Here is a 13,131-nt window from a genome sequence, read left to right as displayed (position 1 = left end):
ACGCCCTCGAGGGTGGCAGCTAATGGCACTGACCGTTACACTGGCAAAATGGGAAAGAAATATATTCGACTGAAGACAAAATCGTATTGCGGACCAGGAATTGATATGAGATAGAGTGGTACAACTGAGCAACCATCCTCTCTTTACACTATAATCAGAGAGAGAAAAATGAAGGTGTCGGCCAAAGAAAGACAAGGGCCACGAAGGACGTGAAAATGTAAGACTCCCTAGGCCTCGAATGCTCTAATATAATCGGGGATGGAAAAGAACAAGAGTTGACCAAGGGAGGTCGGATAGGATAGCTGAAAGTGAGGAGCCTGGCACAAGTGGAAGCAATGCCAGGACTTAGTCAAGGGCCCCATGGTCGCCAACCCACGCTCCGAAGTTCAGAGCCCCTCTAAATCGCCTCTTACGACAGGCAGAGAATACCCCTGTGGGTGTTATTCTGCCGCCCCAACCCCTTTTAGTCACCTGTTAGGTCAGGCAGGGTGTTATTATAACGCCCCCACCCACAGGGGAGCACCTGGGGCCACTACTGAGAGGTTGGAATAGAATCCAGGCTTATGGAACGCAATTACAAATATTATACCAACATCTTCTGCCCTGCCGGCCAACACAGTGATGGTGAATTTTTTTACATCAAGGGACTCGAACCGGCTAATCGCGGTATGACGCCTTAATTATCATGGCGATCAGGCGGGCTGCTAATCAGAACAGGTAGGCCCACGAAGGGCGTCGAATACTGTCAAAGTCAGAAAGGAAAAAGAGTTGAGCGAGGAAGGTCGACAACGACAGCAATGGAACTCGCGGCTTCCAAGTTTAGAGCCCCTCTTCGATACTCGCTCACAAGTTGAGAATTCCGAGGGTTCCGAGCAATTAGGAGTCTCGTGTCAGACACGACTATCTTCACCGTACTCGCGTAACTTACCAATTCGCCTTCGTTTCTCAGAGCAATTAACAAATCTTTCTTCAAGATTTAGTGGACAATCAAGTGAAATGAAATGGCGAGTGGCTTTTAGTGCCGAGAGTGTCCGAGGACACGTTCGGCTCGCCAGGTGCAAGTCTTTCGATTTGACACCCATAGGCGACCTGAGCGTCGTCATGAGGATGAAATGATGATGAAGACATACACCCAGCCCCAGTGCCAGCGAAATTAACCAATTATGGTTACAATTCCCGACCCTGCCGGGAATCGAACCCGGGACCCCTGTGACCAAAGGCCAGCATGCTAACCATTTAGCCATGGAGCCGGACGGGCAATCAAGTAAAAATGTGTGATGTTAGTGAACTCACCTGACTCGGAATGGTGGGGAAGATATTCGTGTAGTTGTAAGTCCATCCCTGGTTACAGTATATGGCCACCCCCGTATCGCGGTGCTCTGGTCTTCGTGCGGACACCCACACCACGTAGGCACCCACTAGATCACCTCCATACTTCTGACACTGGCTGAACCTTGACCTATGTGTTCTGCCTAAAACAACAAAGGAAATAACATTTAATTTTGTGCATTTTCAAAATACAAATTAAAATTATTTTAATACGAAGACAAGGATTCCTCCAGTTAAAACACAAAAGCCACAGATATTAGCTGGTATCAAGTTCCCCTACAGACACGTAATTTTTGCTTGTGGCTCCCTCTTGCGGAGAATTCGTAACTTCTGCGGCATAGCACAAGCATTGTTGAGTAGTATTGTTGAAAAGTTTATATTTTCCAAACAGCGTGTGAAAAAGTGCCAGATTTAAGAGTTAAACATCTAAAGTGCTTGTATTTCTGTGACAGAGACACGTTGTCTAACAGTAATTAGTATTAATAGTGCGTTTTTCGCCGTTAAAAGTGACGCGTCGCGTCTATTTTCACTAACTGTTTTACCAGAAAACTATATTGGGAATGGATTGTCCCATCCCTAATGGACTAGCAACCTCGGCATCCGCGAACGGGGTTCGATCGCCACGAAAGAGATGCTCGAAAAAGAGAAACCGCCGCAAAAAGTCATCGTCCAATGACTCAGGCTCGAAAACGTCACGTGCGCGGACTTTTTCTTCGTCATACGATTCCGACGAGGACAGTCTCGTACAGGCTCCCCCAACATCAAGTACTCCAACCTCAACTCCTACTACAGCCTCCATTCCTGTCCTGACCTCAACGCCTTCCCAGACTCATCACCAGCAGAAACAGCAGCAGAAGCAACAACAGCAGCAGCAGCAGCAACAACAACTTCCATATATGCAAATCACTCCAAATATTGAAAGCCTATCTAGTTTTCCCAATCGTCCTTTCACCTCTTCGTATTCTTCCTCCCCGATTCATTCAATTCCTTATTCTACTGTTGCTGCTACTTACTCTAATTCCACACCTCTCCCCGGCATGTGCATCCCACTCCCCAACTATCAATTCTCTCTTCCTAGTACCCCTCAATTCACTATCCATCAGTACATGGTCGCCGCTAACCCCATTACTAATTCAGCCCCTTACCACAAGAACCCAACATCACCTCAAATTCCAACACCTATTACATCTGCTAACACCCCCATCCCTCAAGATAACATCTAGACATTGTACCAGTAAAAGAGCCCGACTCTCAGATTAAATTTTAAAGTAGCATGAAATAGAGTTCTCAGGGCGAAAAACTGGATTAATTGTAGGTAGGGCTCGGTACAGGAGGTAGGGTCCTATCTACCGAAAAACTTTGACTCTGATTGTATAGGAGTTTATTCAAATAAGTCATGAATTTGCACATCACCTCTAAGTAGAAGTGGATTGTTTTCCTCGTATTCCAATAGTATGGCTCGGGTTCTCCAGCTCACAAAGCCAAGCTGGTTGAAGCACATTCCATAAGACTCCAGGGATTCCAGGGACTCCAGATACTCCAGACAGAGGCAGCTGGACTGTCTGGATAGACGGCAAGTAGAGATGTCTCGAACTCTGAGGCCCGGGTTGAACCCCGATGATCCAGGTGATGTTGTAGATAGTCATGTACTACCTCAGCCCAATGAGACTGAGAGGATTGATGTTCCCAAGGTCACTAGTAGCACTGAGTCCATGAACACCTTGGATGATCAACTTATAAGCAGAGATCTTGATAATTGTACATCAAGACTTCCAACACTCCTAAAATGATATGAGTGGTATTAATAATTTTAGAGTTCATCACTAGGAAAATCTTCGTCTCTGAATAACGTTTGGCAACGAAAAATACAAGTCCCTTCTTGTGAAATTATAGTTAAACTCAAAGTTCATTACTGGCGAAGGTGCAAGTCTTTGCCTAAACTCGAATGAAAACACAAGTCCATTCACTTGGAAGTTTGAATATATTTAAAGTTAATCACTGGTGAAATTCATAAAGTCTTTGAGTGACCACTGACGAAAACACAAGTCCTTCCACCTAACTAAATTCACTGACGAAAGTTATAAGTCCTTTAAACCAACACTGGCAAATGTACAAGTCTTTGAGTAAATGCAAGTGAAATCCTGACTTTGTTTAGAGCCGTTGGAAAGTTAAAGTTCATCACTAGCAATATTAATCAATCACTGTCTATTAGAAGGATGTGATCCTCAACAGTTGCAAATATTCCACGTAAATAACACAAGTCCATTTTACGAACACTTAGAAAATTTCCAATCTCGAATACTCGTAAATAATACAAGTCCATTCAATGATCACGTAGAAAAGTTCTGATCTCGAACACATGAAAATAATACAAGTCCATTTAGTGAACACTTAGAAAAATTCCAGCTTCGAAGACACGTAAATAATACAAGTCCATTCAGTGAACACTTAGAAAAGTTTCAACTTTGAAGACACGTAAATAATACAAGTCCATTTAATGAACACTTGTAAATATTCTAAGTTCAATTACGAAGACTTAGAAAAATTTCTACAACGCTCGAAGTCTTATGAGTCCACTTTATAAAACTTGGAAGAATCGTCTTCCTACATTTGTATAATGACAGAGTTCCACGATGATAATAGCAGCAAGAGTGTCCCCGCTGACTACTCAGCTGAGACTGTGTGAATAGGCTACAGTAGGTCCTCTTTTTATTCAATCCGGGATGTCTACGTCATAATACGGTTTGATTGAATATCTCCCGAATCCCTCGATGGATTTGCTTGAAACTCGAGCATTGGGACGTTTAGGTGATCCCAAACAAGATGACATATCGCTCGACTCGCTAGCACAATTATTATAGAAATTTCAAAATTTTCTCAATCGAACTCTCTAGAACAAGTGACGTGGAATCCAGAAAATACCAGTCAAGGCTGGTAACACCTGTTGAGACGAGCGGGCGGTCTAGCTAGCCCCTGTGGCTACGTCACAGCTCACAGTCGTCACACACTAGCTCAGGGATGGCGAACCTATGCCACGCGTGTCACTAGGTGACACGCGAACACGATTTTGGTGGCACGCCACATGAATATAATAATATTTTATATATATACGTCTTGTACTACAGACAATGCATATCTTATAGTGTTTCACGTGTAAGAAATAAATATCGAAAATCTAAATCCTAGTTCCATTCGGACGTGCAATATGGCAACACGGCTACACTGATAGGTCCGAAAGTCAAGTGAGATAGTGTCGTTTTCTGGTGGTTTTGTATACGGACATCGCAAACACGTTTTTCGGTGCCGAAAAGAACAGAAACTTAACAAAGTGGTGACCGTATATTTCAAGAACTCTGACCAAGAGAATTCGGCCTGTTAAAGAGATGTGTTGCCTGTGTTCGAAAACAATAATTGTATCCCCCACATTTAATGTAAAGCGCAATTTTGAGACTGGTCATTCAAATGTTTGTTGCATTTCAAATGAAGAAAGAAGAGAGTTCGTTTCACAAAATATCGAACATTACACAAAACTAACTAGTTCTTTTGTATCATCTTTCCGGCCAAGGAATAATATCAGTGAGGCTGTTTCTATCGGTCTCACTGCATAGTACAGCATGCATGGGAAAACCGATTTCTGATGGTGAGTTGTTCATAGGAAGTTTCTTATTGACGTCCGACACATTATTTGAAAACTTCCTAAAAAAACAACTAATAATTAACAGAAATAAAGGAATGCCAGCCAGTTGAACTGCTGTCAAGGATAAAATAATAAAAATGAGTGAAGAAGTTTCGGAGCAGTTGAAAGCTAATTTGGTTAACTCCCACATGTATGCAGTATGTTTTGATGAAATCATGAATGTGACCTTACAAACAAGGATAGCCGTTTTTTATTTTGTTTAGTTATCCTCATGGAAATGTGATGAGGGAGAAATCAGTTTAATTGTGAGCGTACAAACTACAACCTGGAATGGAGAAAGTGAAGTCCATTCGCAATATTAGTCATTTTGATTTTTATATCTAATAATTTTTTTTTAACAATTTGTCACACCGACACAGATACGTCTTGTGGCGACGATGGGATAGGCTTACTAGTGGGAAGGAACCCGCCGTGGCCATAATTGAGGTACAGCCCCACGAAACATGCAATCAAATGTATTTGCAAGATATATGTATAATAAATAAATGAATCAGTTAATGAATAAATAAATAACATATTATGAAACATAATCGGGAATTTATAAAGGAAGTCGCCGGGGGTGGGGGGGCTGTAGGTTGTAGACATCCCTTAGCGGAAAACAACAAGTGGCACAGTCAACATATGAGAATAATAAACCAGACTTAAAATGGCACACTAGTTGGAAAAGGTTCGCCATCCCTGCACTAGCTAGCTGGTCCTCGCTGCTGGTAAACAAACCAGACGCGCTCGGAACATTACGCGTGGTAAATAAACGTAACTTATGCTCAAAAAATACTTATGTACAGGTCGTAACCGGTACAACATACCGACTAGCAAATTTCACTGAACCTAAACCCGAATCCAGAAGAACTTCTAATATTATAAAATATTTTTCCCGCTACCCCAATAACCCAGATTATTCCACAAAACCACGTAATTATTTTAAAAACTAAAGATGGTGCTAAAAAACTCTCATCAACAAAATGGGCCAAGCACGTCTGGGCGACCATGTAACCATTGAAGCTCTTCCCCCTAGGGGTACTAGATTTCCCATTACCAGATCCTAACCGCTACTATCAGTGGTAATCCGTGGGGTGGAGCCTAACTACACTGACAAGGAAATGCTCGACGAGCTATCCTAGCATCAAAACAAATAGCGAAAACCATCAGAATTAGAAACGAGAGAGGATCCACCATTCTAGTACGTGTTCTCTCTGCAGACCAGGCAGCTGTCGGAAGGAGCCTACATCTTCTGACAGCGGCACAAAACCTCTACTCCAGCTCCTCTTCGTTATGACCGATGTCAGGTTTTCAATTCTCATTCACCGAGCTCGATAGCTGCAGTCGCTTAAGTGCGACCAGTATCCAGTAACCGGGAAATAGTGGGTTCGAGCCCCGCTGTCGGCAGCCCTGAAGATGGTTTTCCGTGGTTTCCGATTTTCACACCAGACAAATGCCGGGGCTGTACCTTAACTAAGGCTACGGCCGCTTCCTTCCACTCCCTAGGCATTTCCTATCCCATCGTCGCCATACGACATATCTGTGTCGGTGCGACGTAAAGCAAAAAAAAAATTATCATTCCACTGAACACTGCCCCAATAGAAAACCCATCTGTTATCACTGCAGCCAGCCCCATTCAACTCGTAACTGTCCCAACCTTCAACTTTCGCTAAGTGCATTCACTGTCAAAGAAATCATCCAGCGTATAGTCCACGCTGTCCTAACCGTCCCCAGTTGACACCATCAAACCTGAATGGCCCCTCTTCGTACTGTAGACCCTATCACCACACCACAATCATCTGTTTCTCCCGCCCCTCCCTCTATCGAAGATCTAATTAGATTTGTAACAATCTGTCTGCAAAACCTTCACCCTGTTGATCGCCCTCGAGTCCTGGAAATATTACATTTCGCTGCTAGGACTACATTCGGTATCACATCCAGGCTACTACTTCAGGCCAGAAAGTCCATTTTCACTTCAGGCCCATGGACACTTTTTAAATTATGCGTAGTTTAAATTCCGAAGAAAGGTCTGTTGGCGTGCTCTATTATAACATTAGATCAAAAAACCGTCCTCTCTAGGATATTCACCCCCTGTGGGAATGGAGGGGGGGGCGGTAGAATAACACCCACGATATCCCCTGCCTGTCGTAAGAGGCGACTAAAAGGGGCCTCAGGGATTTTCTCAACTTGGGAGCATGGGTTGGCGACCACGGGGCCCATAGCTGAGTCCTGGCATTGCTTCCACTTACTTGTGCCAGGCTCCTCACTTTCATCTATCCTATCCGACCTCCCTTGGTCAACTCTTGTTCTTTTCCGACCCCGACGCTATTAGGTTTGCGAGGGCTAGGGAGTCTTTCATTTTCACGCCCTTCGTGGCCCTTGTCTTCCTTTGGCCGATACTTTCATTTTTCGAAGTGTCGGATCCCTTCCATTTTTTCTCTCTGATTGGTGTTATATAGAGGAACATCGCCCAACTATCATTATTCTCAATGAAACATTTCTCAATTTCAAGCATTTCCCTTCCTTTCCTAACTATAGACTATTCTGTATCGTAGCGATAGACCTGATAAAACCCGAGTAGGAATGGTTGTTGCTGTCGATAAACAACTACCATCTCGCCAGATCCAGCCCACTCGCCCTGAACCCCTTTCTGTTTTAGTTCACTTCCCTTACACTTCGGTTCTAATATCAATACTCCTTCTCGGGAACCAATACCCATTGAACTGATCAACTTCAAGAGCTACCTTTTCATTGGGGATATAAACACCAACAGTCTCACTGCTAAAGGCAGAGATAATCTTAATCAGTTTCTGCTCTCAATAAATGGAGAAAGACTAGATATCACAGACTTCACAATTCCAACTAACCAGAGTACACCTGAAATTGCTTTAAGCTCTGCTTCTATATCTAGAAATTACTCCATGAAATTATTGAACCCTGTCGGTAGTGAACATCTCCCCTTCCTTCTCAAGCTTCCGCCCTCTGCTTACCTAATCCTAATTGCTCTAACTCTCCCTCTTTTAAGCAGAGAAACTTTAATAAAACTAAATAGGAACAATATCGACATTCAATAAAGGAGTGCCTTCCTAACGCGACTCTCCCGCACGACTCCAAAGATCTTGCCAGTCTAATTTCATTGTTGAAATCAGCTGTTTCTCAAGCAGATGAACAACACATTCCTAGATGCACATTTACTCCCAGTAAGCCCTTACTTCCTCCTAAAGCTGCTCATCTACTTAAATTATCTCGAGATCTATAGTGTAACTAGGACACGAGACCCAGACCTACCGACAAATTCAAAGACACGCCAGGTCCTATATAAAATCCCCCTCTGGGTGGGGGCGGTAGAATAACACCCAAGACATCCCCTGCCAGTCGTAAGAGACGACTAAAAGGGGTCCCAGGGGCTCTGAACTATGGAGCCTGGGTTAGCGACCACGGGGCCCTTAGCTGCTTCCACTTACTTGTGCCAGGCTCCTCGCTTGGTCAACTATTGTTCTTTTCTGACCCCGACGCTATTAGCTTTGCGAGAGTTAGGGAGTCGTTCATTTTCACTCTCTTCGTGGCCCTTGTCTTTCTTTGGCCGATACCTTCATTTTTCGAAGTGTCGGATCCCTTCCATATTTTCTCTCTGTTTAGTGTTATATAGAGGATGGTTGCCTAGTTGTACTTCCTTTTAGATATATATACCATTCCTACATAAAAGAAATAAAAAAGAAACGTTGGAATGATGTATGTAATAAACTCGCTGGACGAACTTCAGCATGACCATATTGGAAAACATTTAGAACACTTACAGGCCAAACTTCCAAGCAGAATGCCTGTGCTATCCGAGGGACTGCTCGACATTTAATTACCGACAAAACAAAGCTGACTGTTTTGCTAAAGACTTTGTTCTGACGGAATAGATGACAGACATAAGTACGATGACTACAGTGAAATATCAAATAAAACCAACCCTAGTCTTCCCCTTTTGACTTCCAGTTTCGACCATCTTCCGACCGTAGATCCCGAAATACCACTAAACGACCCCATCACGGTTGACGAAATTAGGGACCAGTTACACAGACGACTAAACACGGCACCTGGGACTGACAATATTACATACAGGCATATCAAAGAGGCTCCTTTCATTTTCCTATATTCCCTTTCAATAGCCTACACGTTCATCTTATACACAGGAAACTTCCCTTCTCATTGGAAGAAAGCAAAAACTATTCTCTTTCCAAAAATAGGCAAACCCTCATCCCTCCTCTCTTCCTACCAACCCATAAGTCTTTTCTTTTTTCTTCGCTAGTGGCTTTACGTCGCACCGACACAAATAGGTCTTATGGCGACGATGGGATAGGAAAGGCCTATGAGTTGGAAGGAAGCGGCCGTGGCCTTAATTAAGGTACAGCCCCAGTATTTGCCTGGTGTAAAAATGGGAAACCACGGAAAACCATCTTCAGGGCTGCCGACAGTGGGATTCCATAAGTCTTCTAAGCGTGTTCTCTAAAATACTTGAAGCCATACTAGCTGCGAGATTATACAAATATCTACACGCTAAAAACATTATTCCCCCTACCCAGGCAGGCTTTAGAGCGGCCTACACCCCACATACACTCAGCTCTTCCATCTAGCAGCTCTAGTTACTCCCCATATAAACAGGGGCTTTCCGGCAGCCTTTCTAATGCTGGATCTAGAGAAGGCTTTCGATAAAGTAATAATAATGTTATTGGCTTTACGTCCCACTAACTACTTTTTCGGTTTTCTGAGACGCCGAGGTGTCGGAATTTTGTCCTGCAGGAGTTCTTTTACGTGCCCGTAAATCTACCGATACGAGGCTGACATATTTGAGCACCTTCAAATACCACCGGAATGAGCCAGGATCGAACCTGCCATGTTGGGGTCAGAAGGCCAGCGCCTCAACCGTCTGAGCCACTCAGCCCGGCTTTCGATAAAGTATGGCATAGAGTATTAATATTCAAATTAATGCAGTTAAATCTGCCATCAACAATTACTCGCCTCATAGCAATTTCCTCACTAATCGTTCGGTGTTTATTCAAATTAAATCTGCTATATCCCATACTTTCTCTCTGTACTCTGGAGTTCCACAATGGAGTCCAATTTCTCTGCTACGGTACATCGTCTATTGCTACGACATGCCCGCTCCCTCATAGTATAACCCATCTCTTCTACACCGGGCGAGTTGGCCGAGCGGTCAGGGGCACGCGACTGTGAGCTTGCATCCGGGAGATAGTTGGTTCGAATCCCACTGTCGGCAGCCCTGAAGATGGTTTTCCGTGGTTTCCCATTTTAACACCAGGCAAATGCTGAGGCTGTACCTTAATTAAGGCCACGGCCGATTCCTTCCAATTCCGAGGCCTTTCCTATCCCATCGTCGCCGTAAGACCTATCTGTATCGGTGCTCGTAAAGCAACTAGCAAGAAAAAGCATCTCTTCTAATATGCTGACGACACAGCTATCTAATGACTTAACCACCCTCTCCAGACGAATGCAATCTCACCTAGATAAACTTACAGCCTGGTTTTAGAAATTGTATCTCTCTATAAACATTTCAAAAACACAACTAATTTTATTCGGTTCCCACTTTTCTAATAATCAATATCACCCTTTCCACATCACACTTTTCGAAGAAGCCATTACTCCATCCCGTCAGGCTACATATCGAGGTGTTCGTCTTCCGGAGACTCCATATCCTAGAGATGAAACGTAGAGCACGTCAACGTATCTCCTTACTTCGACGTCTTCGGGGGATAACGTGTGGATTGAACCCACACCAAATTATCAACACGTATAAATCATTTGTTCGACCATTGTCCATTGGCCTGGGTGGGTACAACATTAACTCAACATAATCTACTCAACTCTATAGAGCACTTGGCACTCGCGTTTGCGTACCGGGTGCCTATGTGGTCCGACAGCCGAATGTTTCCCCACCACAAGATTCTCCCCACACTATTCCACCACTTATATAAAATCCTTCGACGATACATTCAGTCCATAGTCCGCTGTAAGCAGCCAATAACGTATGAGCTGCTTACCACTCCTATTACCTGCAGACAGAGATGCAAATCTAAACCTCTTCCACAAACAGAAGCCTTATACATTCTCCATCATCGTATTTGCCCCGACAACTCCTACATCATTCCTCCAGACACACTCCCTCCATAGACAGTGAAGCACAGAGGGGTTCCTAATCCTACGCCAACAATCTTTATTAAATCTAAATTCCCTCCACTTTTTCACACCATAATATGGCAATATCTCACCTGATATCGGTCACATCGCAAGAAGGAAGACCTCACTTCAGTGTAAAGCAAGAAAAGAAGAACAACAGTGACGCAATAGTGCTGTGCAAATACCAACATTTTTACAAAATTCACATGTACAAAAACTCTGATTTTTATAAATATATATTATATTTTGTATTTGAAATGTAGCCTTTTCTACAATTTGTAAAATAAACGGGGTTATTTTCGGGGAGGAACACACCGAGGTGTATATGCGGATCTCTCGTGGGGTATCAGTCTTGAAGTAACGGTAACCCAACAAATAAAATACCCCCAAATTCAATCTATCAATAACTCAACTCTAATTAACCAACTTAACATGGCTGAAGAACCCCGTAGTTGCGTTGGCGGCCCGAGGGAAGAAATAACCCTTGTCTTGTCTTGTCCCCTACAGACAATTAGGTGTCCAACGTACAAAAGGTAAGGAAACATCTACTTACAATATTATAGAAGAGTTGAAACATTAGAGCCCGACGCTTTTCCGCATAGTTTCTGGATAATGCTGTTATGTGATAGGCATATCAGTTGTATACAAGCTAAAAAGGAGTGGAGCTAGGACAGACCCATCACTTAAGTTTCCTTTCTGCACTAACTCAATTATCCAACACTCAAGTACTTGGGATATTTGATTGAGTGTTACCAAAATACATTCTGAGATCCATGCGACTGTTCAGATGGAAGTAACAAACTTCATTCTTATAAAAAAAATCCTCTATTAACATTAATCAGAGGGAAAAACTGGAGTGGTGGTTATGGGGGTGGTGTTTTTAAACTTCAATCTTGTTCATACTTGAGTGGAGTCTCCATTTGCGAAAATAGTCCCATAGTTAAGTGTGGTCCGAGTAGCTGTGACGTTTGAGTTTCTTGTGGTTATTGTCCAGTCATCTGTATATTCAAACTTCCTTGATTTCATACTAGGCATATCAGCAATACACAAGCTGAAAAGGAGTGGAGCTAGGACAGAACCTTGTGGTAGTCCGTCACTTACGTTAGTTTCCTTTCTACACTAATTCTACTACCCATGACAAATGTAAACAGTCTGTTACTCATCATGTTATTAACTAGATTGGCAACAGTCTTGCAAGAAATTACTCTGAGTAGCTTGTAAATCAGACCTCTCCATCAGCGTCGTAGGCGGCCTAAGATCGAGGAATGCCACAGATGTCTTCAAGCACTGTTGAAATCCTGTTTCAGTAAATGTCATTAGTGACAACCCCTGGTCTGTGCAGCTACGGTGAGACCTAAATCCCACTTACTTTCTGCTAGTAATTATGGAGCAATTCTGTTCGGAAAGAATCCTTCTACTAATTTGCAGCATATACTCAATACGGCGATTAGGCTTTAACTGTCTGGTTTATTATTGGCTTTCTCAGGTTTCAGAATAACAATGTTTTATGTTCGCTTCAATAATTAAGGAATCTTACCGACTGTAGAATGTTGGTAGCAAACTTACACAACTATAAACGCGCATTTTTACCACAGTTGACAGGGAATTCGGGATGTAGCCCGTCAAATCGCAGAGCTTTATCAGTTTTATCCCCTCCAGAGCTACTTCAATCCCATCAACAGGAAAGGGACGAGAATAATCTGAATTTGGTTGGCTTTCGGCTTTCAGAGCTTTCAGCTCCTTCCGAAATTATCGAGCATGCTTCACATCCATTATTAGTAGTGCTGGTGGTGATTATTGTTTCCAGAGTGGTGGTGATGGCGATTATTGTTTTAACAGGAAGTACAACTAGACAACACTCCTCTTTTAACACTAATCAGAGGGAAAACATAGAGTGGTGGTGGTGCAGCCACTACATACGAGCGCGGTTTTCCGCACATGAG

At 43.2% G+C, this 13,131-nt stretch overlaps 1 protein-coding gene across 1 annotated transcript in view; it reads right to left on the bottom strand.

Annotated features, from left to right (window-relative positions):
- The window catches only part of LOC136881015 (solute carrier family 22 member 1), a 223,408-nt gene that overhangs the window by 157,737 nt on the left and 52,540 nt on the right, over positions 1-13,131 (bottom strand). The window contains exon 2 of the mRNA XM_067153595.2: positions 1,294-1,472. Coding sequence (XP_067009696.2) covers positions 1,294-1,472 — 179 coding nt within the window. The remainder of the gene's footprint in view (positions 1-1,293; positions 1,473-13,131) is intronic.

Source organism: Anabrus simplex, chromosome 9, assembly GCF_040414725.1.
Source record: "Anabrus simplex isolate iqAnaSimp1 chromosome 9, ASM4041472v1, whole genome shotgun sequence".
Classification (NCBI taxonomy): Eukaryota; Metazoa; Arthropoda; class Insecta; order Orthoptera; family Tettigoniidae; genus Anabrus; species Anabrus simplex.
This window is presented reverse-complemented; position numbering and strand designations above follow the sequence as displayed.